Source organism: Apteryx rowi, unplaced genomic scaffold (genome assembly GCF_003343035.1).
Source record: "Apteryx rowi isolate R43461 unplaced genomic scaffold, aptRow1 scaffold_26, whole genome shotgun sequence".
Lineage (NCBI taxonomy): Eukaryota > Metazoa > Chordata > Aves > Apterygiformes > Apterygidae > Apteryx > Apteryx rowi.
This window is the reverse complement of record NW_020448974.1, coordinates 3,242,310-3,254,839: the sequence shown is the minus strand read 5'-3', so window position 1 is coordinate 3,254,839 and position 12,530 is coordinate 3,242,310. Positions and strand designations below refer to the sequence as shown.

General features: G+C 39.5%; 1 protein-coding gene across 1 annotated transcript in view; it reads right to left on the bottom strand.

Moving 5' to 3' along the window:
* Positions 1-8,764: 8,764 nt before the first annotated feature.
* The window catches only part of ERN1 (endoplasmic reticulum to nucleus signaling 1), a gene marked incomplete at its 5' end in the record, with an annotated part of 46,655 nt that continues 42,889 nt past the window's right edge, over positions 8,765-12,530 (bottom strand). The window contains one exon of the mRNA XM_026067656.1: positions 8,765-12,288. Within this exon, the coding sequence (XP_025923441.1) occupies positions 12,082-12,288 (207 nt within the window). The remainder of the gene's footprint in view (positions 12,289-12,530) is intronic.

Below are 12,530 nucleotides of genomic sequence, written 5' to 3'. Positions count from 1 at the left end.
CTTTCTTAGTCATAAGAGTTGGTTGCACACTCCTGTTTTACCCTCTCCTTTGTACACTGCCCTTCATATTTTTCCTAGAGAAGCTCCCCAGATCCTGTTCTGACTGTGGAAAAAGGACATGTCCTCTGTTAACTGTTCTAAAGTAATTAATGAGCACAGTGTTGCTTTTCTAATTCTCATTGTGCTGCTACCCCTGATACCAATGAAGATGGGAACAACACTTCAAGATACACTGCTGCAACTAGTATTCCTGTCTCTCATATTCAGTCTGTAGGAACACTTGCTCTAGTTCTTATTTCCCTACAATATCTAAGGAAACTGTTTTAACAACAACAAAAAATACTCAGTATGGCTTGTACTTCTTGCTTAAAGTATTTGAATCTGTTAAGATGTAAAAATAACTAAATATCAAATGCATGATGCTGAAATTTGTTGCCAGTTCCCACTTAAGACCGCTGCAGCACTAGGTAATTTTTATCCAGCTACCTGCATTTACTTAGTCATAAGGGGCACAGAGCTAAAATTCAGATATGTATGCTGTTTTGTCTCTAATGGAGTACCCTACTTAGATCCACACTTGGTTTGTATATGATAAATCAATACTGTGGTGGCAGATAAATGTTTTCTAATTGGAACAAATTGCTTTGGTCTCTGTTTTTGTTGAAGGTAACTGTTTGACATGTTCGTGAAAAAGTTTCTCTTGTGCAGTTCGTATTTTCACTGTGCCATTGTTTAAGCTACTGATACTTTGGAGCAAGTGAACTAGTTCTTTGTATTTTGGCATGTTTTGGGAGCAAAACATGGTCTTTCTCAGCACCATATTGCTGTGGATTCTTTTTTTTTCCACACACTGGTTTTAGACAGTTTCAAGACAATGACTTTCATACTGTCTCCTTCTGAAAGATCCATTTGACATTAAGATAATTCCATGGGATATTACTATATGAATTACAGGTTTCTTAGCTCTGGGTTTTGCTGCTACATTGCAAATGTTGCTTGTAATTTCTGGTGCATAGTTGACAAACCCTTCATTTCCATTCTTTAGGTTCTTGTCCTTCCTATAGGTCTCTAAAGAGACGGGGGTTTTTTGCTTCCTATTTGGAAGTTGGTACCTTTAGCAGATACACCCATATTACTCTGATCTCTTACCACAGACTAATGTATATGCTTAAATTTGAAGCAACTAATGATGTGCATTTGTTCACTTGCTTTGTGCTTTGTCCTAAAAGATGAATGTGCAAGTGCTGCTGTGTTTCTAGTCACGAGGATGGCATCCTGGCCCTAGGCTTTTCTGTGGGAATAGCTCTTCAGCTACTGGACCGACTGGCCAGTCATCATCTTTAAAACAACTTGTAAAATTCTCATCCAGTGCAAGTAGTTCATAGCTTGCTCTTTTTCTGAAGTTCTGTTAGTGACTTTCTCTTCCCTGCCTCCTTGTGTGGATCTAAGGAGGATAGTTCCAAAAAATTTAAACTCTAAGAGAGATTTCCTTATTTCAAAGGATGGGTAGTTTGTGTGCTTACTGGCACTCCAGTATGTGCTGTCAATATTGCAGCAGTCTGTGTATCAGAGTTGTAATTCTGTCTCCCTGTTTCCCTGGGATTTCTTTTCTGAGGATCATCATAATATTCTAGTGACTATATAAGTATTAATGGAAAAAGGTTTTGGGGTGTTGGTTTTTAAGAGTCATATATAAGTACATGAGTTTTCTTTGAAGGGCAAGAGTTACTGGAATTCTGAGCTGCTAAATTGGGTGAATTTGCACCCAGTGGTCTTAACAAGAGAAGTTAATAAGAGGTGTGGCAAATACAGTACATACAATGCATGAAGTTTGTCTCGCTTTAGAATTGTGTGATGAACGCATAACATGTTTTGTGCCATGCATAATAAAGACTGTATTCCTTAAACACTCTGGGGAGTACTATGGTAACCTCCAAAGGGTTTAAAAATATATATATATATATGTATACTGTAGTGATGACATTCTGTAATCAGCCAGAGCAACTTTGGTAGTGATAGGGTTCTGTAGAAGTGTAGTCATCAGCGGCTACCATATTTTTTTTGAAAAAGGGTAGATAGATACAATTCTGAGAGTAAGAAAAGACTTGAGACAGCCATTTCAGGGGTCAAGCTAGAAGTAAAGTGATAAAGTGATTCCAAAGTGTAATATATATGACAATAGACTTTTTTTGAAGTTCTGAAAAAAACCTTATGAGAATTTTCTTACATAACACTGTAAACAGCAGCTTTATGCAGTCTTTTGATTGTCAGAGAAGGTAGATCCTTACTAAGATTCTACCAAGAAAAAAAGCAGATTCTGTTGTATAATGAATGCATTTTTACTTTTGTCTTGTTACATGAAAATTCTTGGAACCTCTATTTGAGGGAGCCAAGCGTTTCAGTCTGCAGCTTTTGCAGAAAGCCACATCCTGACTTAGACTATGTGACACAGGATGTTCTTCAGTCAGATTCTTAGCCTTCCAAATGCTTAGGCAGTATAGACCTTCACCATTATGAGCAGCCTGTGAGGGTTGGTATTTATACGTCTGATCACTGTTGAGAATATTGAGGTATTTGCACCTTCTAGGCAAGCTTACACTAACTTTTTCTGTTGTTGTGGGCTCAGTTTCAGTAGGAAGAATCAGTAACACTGCAGTTCTAATGATGATGAATTTAACTTCCCTGTAACATTGGCTTGAACACATATAAAGGTTACTCTTTCTAAGGATTTAAAAAAGAAATAGTTTTGACAGTAGTAGAATTTTAGCGCAAGTATTATCTTAACTTTAAAAAAAGAAACAACCCCCCCCACCACACACACACAACTTTGAGACCTTGAAAGCTTCCTAAAAAGCTTTTCTTGGAGGAAGTTGCAGCATATATCTTTGTTAGCTAGCTGCCTTACACCAGATTCAGACTTTTTAATGTCTCAAATTTTATTTGTTGAATTGGTGTAAAACTTAACCATGTTCCATGGGTGCTATTAAAAAAGGGGGGGGGTGGATTTCTACTGCTGCTACCCTTAATATCCAGTGTGTATAACTGGTTTTAACTAATACCAGTTTYGAATAAGCAGTCATCATTACCAAAAAAATATACCATACAATCAAAGGAAACTGTTTCATTGTTTTCCAACTTGGGGAATTATGTAATGCTTTGAGCTAAAGCAAGATGTCATGCAAAGCTTTCATTTTTTTATCATGTTATAGAAGTATATATATTACTTGAGAGCACTGAATTCCTTAGCTTCCCTCCCAGAATTCTAGTGGAAGGAAAATATATTTTGCTCTTTCAGTTGTAAAAATTCTGGAATAAGAAAACACACTTCATAAGATTTAGTGAAGTACCCTGGTTGTCAAAGTATTTTAAGTTCCTTTATGTTCATGTTAGGCGACAAGATTACCTTGTTAAACTTCTGACTTGTATATCAAAAAATGTCACAAATGTAAAGGCAAATTTAAAGTAATTTTATACTTGCCTTTACTTCATAAGCCTTTCTTCATAAGGGACAAATTGCAGTAATTGAAGTTTGGCAATTTTTTTTTTCTTTTTAATGAAAAGCTAAATTATGAGTTAAACTCCTTGGTTTAATGCAATTTGTGTTTTTGTTAACTAGCAGCAGAATTTCAGCATTTGCTACTTACTGGTAGAGAAGAAAAATCCCACAGCACTGCCAGTACAGGTTAGTTTAATCTGTAAGTACCTGATGTTCCTATTTGAAATACTCTGTTCAAATGATACCGTTGAAGTACATGAGAAGGGGCATTTTGATTTCTGGTATGTGAATGTGTCCTTGCTATCCACTACTGTTTTCAGTAGTGAGTAAACTACGTTTTTTTTATGAAGATCTGTAATGATTTTAACTGCACCTGTGGATAGGTAATATTTGCAATCACTTTTAAAGGCAATCTTATAGAGAGCTGTGACAAACAGCTGTCTGCTGTTACTGAAAAGCATAAAGATCTGAAATTGAAGATAATCCTTCAGTAACATGAATATTACAAAAGAGGCCATTTTTAGCAGTGAACCAATTATAGGATATTATATTCATTCTTATTCTGCGGGAAAAACATTCCTGTTGGTAACAATCTGTAGCAATAATTTAAATCTTTATTTGGATTTTCTTTAGATATTTCTGATTACTGACTCCTACCAACATATTTATGCTCTGTTAGGGCTGTTAGCCAGGAGCTTGTTTTTCTGATTTTTTTTTTTTTTTTTTTTTGTTAGTCCGTTTCAGTACTTTAAAGGCTACCTACAAATGTGTTTTTTACCCAGCTGTTTTATCTTACTCCAGAGTTACTGCTCTTCTGCTGTTTTTTCCTCCTTTGTCCCATTTGGTATTCCTGGAAGTTTTGGCATTTTAATTTTTATTGTGTAGTCTCCAGAGCATTTTACAACTTAAAATAAGAAAGAGAAGATTCTTTGTGATTGGATAAAAGATGCAGCCTGCTCCCAAACTAGCTACTTCCATTTATTCAAACTTGGTGTGCCTCATCTCTACATACAAGCATGCGAGATGAAAATTGATTATACTTCCTGTGCTCTGGCACACAGCTTGATGATAAGCTGTGGAAACTTTCTGAGCCTTAATTCACTTTTCAAAGGTATATTATCACACAGTGAATTTGAGGGGCTTTTGAAATTGGTGGTGGATAAGTATATGAAAACAAGATCACTAGTGTGGTGCCTACATAGAAAGTTTTGTCAGCTCATCTAAATGATCCAGAGTAGTTTCATTAGTGACACACTAGACTTGACACTTCCAACAATATAACTTGTTTTAGAATTTTGAAGTCTTACGCAACTCTGCAGAATTCATCATACAAGCCTGTAAATGCATTATCAAAGGGAATGTGTCTTCCCGGGTTTTAGAATAGTTAAAATCAACAATAGTTACATTAGTTTATATCTCCTGGCATTTTCTCTACATCAGTTCTCAGGCATCCACACTAAATTATTTTGTCTGCAAGAGCATTTACATGCGAATTTGAATAATGTTAAGCAGGTGTTTTTTCCTAGAAGAAGAAAATGATGGACCATTACATAATAAATCTTATAACTAATCTTTCTTTGTATCTCCTAAATATTAATGGCAGATGTGCATGACTAAATGGGATTCTTTGCTATGAGACCATTATCCTCTAACAGAGCGTATGCGTCTTTCTTTTGACTACTGCTGTTGACACTTAATGCAGTGCTCCGTAAGTCAGGAGTAATCGATTGCTTTTGGCTGCTGAATTACTGTACGAAGTCTCAGTTTTGACAGTGGTTGAACGCTGACCTGCAGTATTTGTACCCCAGCTTGGCAACAAATAGGAATAACTAAAGGGTACTGTTCTCTAGTGTCTCCTCACCAAAAAGTACAGCTCTGCAGGGTAGTCCTAATATGAGCTTTGGTAGAGGGTCCTCTCTTTATGGAGCTTCATGGCAATGAAATGTAGTACTTGCTGGTGGAATTAAGCTTATTTTTCTTTGAGACGGTACCAAGAAGAATACTAGGAGTCTGGCCTTTCACGACTGAGTGAGCAGTCTTAAACTGTAGCTCAACTTTTGATCCACTGTTGCAGCTGCTGTCCACTGTAATGCAGATTAGAAATCTTCCGTCCCAGTTCTGACACGGTATAGACGACCAGGGAGTCAGTTCACACTGCTTGCTTCAGACATCTGCCTAAAGGCTCTGCATCGCCCCATGAGAGATTCCATTTGCTGTGTAGTGAACTCAAGACTCCTTACTGTTTTTGGTTGCATCTTAATGTGTCTTAAAGTGCATGATCAGAATATGTCCCCTCTCAGTATTAGTACAACCAGGGAAGTCTGTGTGCTGATTTCTTTTTTTATTTATTTTTTTAATGTAACTTGATCCTGCTTTTGTGTAAGTAGTATGAAAGGGATTGGATCACTGATCTTTTTCAAAAGACAAGTGGCAAATATTGGTAAGTTAATTTAATTCCAGAAAGTGAGAGACTGGTAAGTAAGTGCATCACTTTAATGCATGCAAATAATAGTAACAGTAACTGTAGCTTAATTTTATAGCGTTCAGTTTATAAGGAAGATTTTGAAGAAAATATGGAGCTAACATCATTTGCATCTGTTGGGAACCTTCTGTGAGCATATACTTCAGGAATGGATAACTGCACATATGCACATCTGTAGTGTGTATCTACCTCTTTGTAACAGTCTCTGATTAAACATAAGTGAACCACTGTTTCTGTGTAGTTTTTTCCCCCCTTCTTGAGGACCTAAGTTACTTCATTGTATTCGTTAGCTGTTTCAGAATGTAAGTATAAAATCCACCTTCGATAATATTTCAGTTTAAATAACTTTATACTGATTCTCTTGATTATAAGCTGTGCAAGAAGTCATTCATATGAGCTTTATCTTAGAACAGATTGTTTTATACCTGTACAAAATCTTGACTTTTCAATCTTGATGACTTTTCTTTCCCCTGCTAGTCTGCTCTCCTTCTGAACTGACTATACAAAAAATGTAACTGTTTAGGTTAAAGGGTCTGGGAATGTGGAGGAAAGTATTTAATGGTGTTTTCATACTACCTAGTAGAGGGGGTATGTAGTTAAGGGGTCTGCATTAAATCCTTTAGAGCAAAACACTGGAGAGATGATGTGCTAACTTAATAATTAAACTGGCACTAAGTAGCTGTGAGGATTTCAGCTTCTAAGGGTGACAGTAGGTTACTCTAGGCAGTTCGGTCTCATTTAACTACTGCTGTTCACTGATAATTTCTCAGAGATGGTAAGAGGAAAAATAATCCATGTTTTTAATATTACACTACCTGGAATGAATCATAGTGGTTTGAGTTAGATATGTGAAATGAGCTTAAGGATGAGTAGAGCACCATGTAAAGTAGTTCAGCAGGATGGGGAAGGCGTTAATTCTGGCTGGCTGGGGTTTAGGTCTTTTCAGCGCTAGGGAAATCTGAGGGTGCATTTGAAAGGCAGGGAAACCTCCTTTGTCCTAAAAGCTGGCTGGAGCAAGGAGCTTTATCCAGCTTGTAAAAGCACCCYGGCTTTGATTTATCAGAATTTGGGGAATTTGAGTGTGACCAGGTGTAGGAGGAGGATGGGTCTGTACTTTATCTGCACTGTGAGCGTCAGTTCCCCGTTCTCCAAGGGAGGGGCGCAGAGTGCCAGTCTACAGGGTTAGGCTTTTTCTCCACCTCTTCCCTTTATCGGGGAAAAGGGGCGAGGGAGGCCTTTGGTTTATAATGCCTTGATGAGGCAAAGAATTTGGATCTCAGCCTTTTGTTTCTAAGGGGTAGAAGTGGTTATCTTTGAAGAGCAAGAGCCCTACTTAGGCCTCAAAGAAAGACTTCTGAATATGGACTACAGGCAAAGATTGCTATCTGCAATCTCGACTCAGATGCCTGTGGGCAGCGTTTAGGGAAAGAAGGCAAAACCTGTTGGCCAAGTCTTCTGGGTTTAATTCTTTTGTCACAGTATCACAGTAACTATTTTCATTTAAAAAAAAAAAAAAATCCTCTTGCCACAGCACGTTAGTGGGTTGCATAAGCTGTCAAGTAATTAATGCTTTTGCTTAGCTCTGTCCTTTTCAGTAACAGTTTGGACATCCTGTTTCTGCTCTGTGCTATGCCGTATCTAAAACCATCCTCATTATATCCTGCAATAGGCTTTAGGAAAGCTACCTCTGCCCAGGTAACTTTTTGGATCCCCCACTGGGACCAGGGGGGATCAGGGTGGAGTGGGGGCTTCCTCTACCACCGCAGCAATCTGTTTGGCTCCTAGTAACTGAGACGCTGTTGTGGTCTGCACATTCCTGGCACAAGTGTCCTGGGAAAAGCTGCCTTTGTGCTTTACCCAATGTGCCAGCCTGGATTTCCCAAGCAAGCAGTGCAGCCCTAAGAGTTGCCTTTGCTGTTGGGCTTCCCGGGTTGGTGAGGGAAGGAGGCAACTATTGCCCGGCCAGCAGTCACAGGCTTTGCTCCTGCTTCTGGGGACCGGAGGAAGGTGAAGGCGTGGACTAGATGGACTAGTCTTTGGCTTCATCCTGTGTGAGACCTTGCTTGCTACTGCTCTAAATTCATTGCGATTTGCAATTCCTTTTGCAGGTGTTAGCTGTGCCCAGAACTTGACTGAAGTTGGAAAAACAAATCAGCCCCTTTTTATTGTTAGAACTATACCTACAGGTAGGATAATTCAGCTCATGTAGAAATTTTGGTTCTCCCTAAATTTTACTGACACTATCAATAGCAAACAATGCAAAGCTGCAACACTGACAGTTTTCTTTATCACTAGAAGCTTAATCTGACATGGTTGCAGACACAGTACTGACAACAAACTTCTTTGCATTTTTGAAGTTAGTAAATCAGACTAGACAAAGTGAGAATGTTTTCAAGAATGGATATATACAAAAGACACTTTTCCCACTGTTGGAATTATTTAGACTATAAAATACTAACAGCTCTTAACAGTAATCTTTTAGTAACTATGTAACTGTTCACTTGATTTCACTCCTCTCACCAGATACAGATACATCTAGTATGATACATAATATTTACACGGAGAAACAAAGTGTGATATAAAACTGAAGGAAGAGAGCGGGTGGGGGGGATTGTTTTTAAAATCATCGCTGATGTGTGCAAAGTCACTTAAATTGCTTACTTCCTCTCCATGCTTCTGTACTGGAGAGTCTCTGGTGGTTGAGCAGGATATGTATGTTCTGTCCATGCAGTGTGTTACCATGAGTGAAGTATGCTGATCAGCCAGGGTAGTGTGTATGTTGTAGGTTTTTTTTTTTTTTTTTTTTTTTTGGTACTTTAAAGGGGTGGAGAGGGACTTAAATTACAGAGCACAAGTTATTTTACTGTTTGAGATAGCCTAGGGATTAATTTAAAATCCTAGTCTGAGTTGAGGATCACTGTTGTTTGTTCCAGTGGTGGAACTGAGCTTACCTCTCAGAGGAAATACAGCAAGTATTACTGCTCCCCCCTCCTTTTTTTTAAACAGGACCCCAAATCATTTCTGTTAAGAAAAAAATGGAAAGTGCTTTAGACAAAAGTTCTTGGTGTTCCACCAACCCCTCCATCCCCTTCCCTGCAATGCTGAAGCCTGGAGCGAGGCCAGTGCTTGCTCTGAAATCCAGCGGATGCCTTGTTCCTCATGGAACAGCCTGGGTGGGGCTGTGAGGGGCAGCGTGGCCCGGGTCCACAGGGCAGGGGCAAAGCAGCCTGCGGCCGAGCCCTGCTGGCTCTTGTGCAAGGTGGTGGCGGCGGTGGGGATCATCCTTGGGGCTCTGGGGGGCTGAGAGGGATATGGCAGCAGGACTGTGTTCCTGTGCCAGCCTCCCCTTTGGTGGCTGTGGCAGGTCCTGCCCCTGCTCAGACAGCATAGACCCCCTCCCCCTCTTTTTTCCCCTAAGCAAAATTCTCCCACTTTATCTCCTGCCATATTTGCTATTTACTCCAGGCCAGCTCACCAAAGTACTGAGGAAGAGATTGCCAGTGTCACAAACCAGCAGTGGCTGTTATCACTGTGGGGCACAGCTGCTGCACTGGTAGGTGCAAGGTGAGTCATACTCACATCCAGGTTCCTGCAGATAAAGCTAAACCTCATGGGCTGGATTCTTCCTGTAAACCGCCTGGTTATTTGTTGACTTTCACAGGGAATTTTTTATCTATGGGAAAGCTCTTCTCTTTCCTTATGCTTCATTGCACCAAGGGAGAGGCACCAGCTCCCAGTATTTGTATTTTTTTTGCAATAACCACTGTGATTTGTGCTCACTGGGTGATGTGGTTGGGGGGGGGATTTTTGAGGCTTGGCTGGCTGGCACAGCAGTGATATGCGCAGTAACAAGGTGTGTCAAGATCTAGGGAGTTGCTCTGCCTGCCTCTATTGCAGTATGTCAGTGCTGCGCAGACAGAATCTTTTGCAGAGTGCAATGACTGCAGCCCTGTCRTCTTGCCTGTTCACCTAGCCTCAGTCACCAAGAAGTAGGGACTGTGTGAGAGTAACAAAGTGAGGCTCCAGGGTCTCCAACAAGGCTCTCTGCTTGCTTTGTTTTTTAATTCTCTGCCTCCCTCCCTCCGCAACAAGCGGGGAAGTTCTCCTGCATCAGCTCAGAGTTAGCTTTCATCTTGCTGCGTAGCTGTCAGTGGTGGGATAGCAAGCACCATGCCTCACTCTTGGTTTACTAGTGCAGAGTACCTTAGAAGGGTGGGAAGAGAGTGTTTTTGAGGAGGCCACTGAAACACACCTGGGATGGTTCTCTGGGCTGGCAGCATGTGGCTGGTGCTCTCTGCTGGAGGCCCAGGGCAGACGTGGCCAAAACTTCAGCCTCTCCCCCTTACCTTTTCCAGTCCTGGTTCTGGAAGCTGTGTTATTGCAGGCACGAAGGCAGTCTGGCTTATTTCCTCTGGCACACATAGTCACTAAAAGAAGTAACCTTTTTTTCTAAGTAAGTCTGTATTATTTGAGTACAAGTCTTTATTTAGTAGAATTATAAAAGAACTTTTTACATGAGAAGTACAAAAATATGAAATAGGCTTTGAATCTTTTTAGGTAAAACTACCCTTTCTTCAAGCTTTAGAAACATGTAACTTGCACAGTTTGGCATCTTATGTAAATATTTGCTCTCGTACATAACTAGGAAAAAACTTCCAGTAAAGTAGCTCCAGAAAAGTGGCTGTATGTACCCAATCATACATATAACTGTCAATAATTTACTAGTTTAAGACACAATGGCACAATCAGACAGATTAACTTCCCCCACTTTGTAATCTGTAATTAACTGGAATAGACAAATATGTTCCATTGAAAGATGCAGTATCACTTTTCCTCTTCCAGTTATAGTATGATAAATTACAAATACAAAATGATTCGGAAAGGTTTGGCATGCTTTATACTTGTACCACTTGGATTTAATACCACTTTGTAGTAAAAATTAAATAAATATAAATATGTTAAATAAATATATTGTAAAAGAACACCCCACTTGTATCATATTAGAATTCAGCATTTTTTTAATGCTTCACACACACTTAATGCTTTGTCACAGCTTTAGGGCCAATGAAAAGAAATACTGCATCTTTAAAAACATAAGCTTCCCTTGGACATAATTATCAACCCATACAAAACAAAATGAGCTTCTTTTACAGCTGTATCTCACCTGTTAAAAACACTGCCTATGATTTCACTGCTCTGTACATCTTTTATTGCCTTCTATTTACTTTCTTTCCCCATGACTCATCTTACCTCTGGCTCTGCAACTAACAACCTTTCTTTAGTAGAAAGTAAGGAACACTTGCAGTAGATAAATTATTAGCCTCTCACAAACAGCTAATAGCCGACATCAATGTATAAAAAGTTTCTTCTGTAGATCTATTCTGAAACTGTGATTTAATTCAAGTACTGTTCAAGCTCTTCTGTGAACACTGGTTGATATTTAAACAATAAGCCTTATTTGCAAAGTAAATCTTTTAACTGATTTGATTTTTCTAGTCTATTTTTTTAGAACTTCATTGTATCTGTTCAAGTATGAGGGACTAATTTTCCAGGGTAGTTGTGATTAAACAGAAATTGTATTCTCTTTACTGGTTTGGGGTAATTAAAAGTGATTCCCTTTACAATCACCGCGGTGTGCCTAACAGACTGTGGCAGTAGTGCAATGGCAGGGTCTGATGATTTGCTACAACTAAAAGGCTCCTTTTTGCAGATCTTAGTCCCTAGTAATTATATGATTTCAATCACTGTATTTTGATTCTGTGCAGTAAAATACATGAGTTTTAAAATCAGCTACAGTATAGKGATATTGAATGATGGTTACATCCAGCTTTTGCACTCCATTTTCACTGTCTTAAAAACTCCCTTGGGATAACTCCATCATGAGGGTTCACTGCTTTTCTGAAGTTACCACTTACTCCTTGGGCTCCTACCATCTCCTGATCCAGCGCAGACAGTACAAGGCACTTTTTGGAAGCTTGGTTTCCTCAAAGAGAGAATTCAGCTCTTCAATGATCCCACTTTTCCCTGCTAAAGGTAGGCCTGTTTCACAGCCCTGTGCTTGGAATGTCGGTTCCAGAGAGGGAAGCTCCATCCCCCTTTTTTTTCAAACAGTGTCTCCCCCAAGACTCTTCTCTGCAGAGTCCTGAATATAGTAATGCTGAAACAGTCTTTCTTGGCAGCATATTTGCATAGCTTTGTAGGTATGCAGGAGCAGGTGAGGGAAACGAACTGTAAAGTAACATACAAAATCATCCGGGATGGAACCCAGGGTCTCCTGCACTTCAGGAGGCAGTTCTCTGTAATGGTGCTTCTGTAAAAGAAAAATAGGGAAAAGCTCAATCACTCTTTTAAATAGATCTGTCTGAACAAGGTGCATTTTCCCGGACAAAGTCAATTGTAAAGAAGCTCAAAACCTAAAACAGGGTAAAATAGGCAGACTGGCAACAAACAACAAGTGGAGGCAGATTACAGTGTGTATGTTGCTTACTCAGCCTTAAGGAAACAATTGGAGTGGCTTAAGTTTGCTTGGTACACATAGTCTGTGCATATATA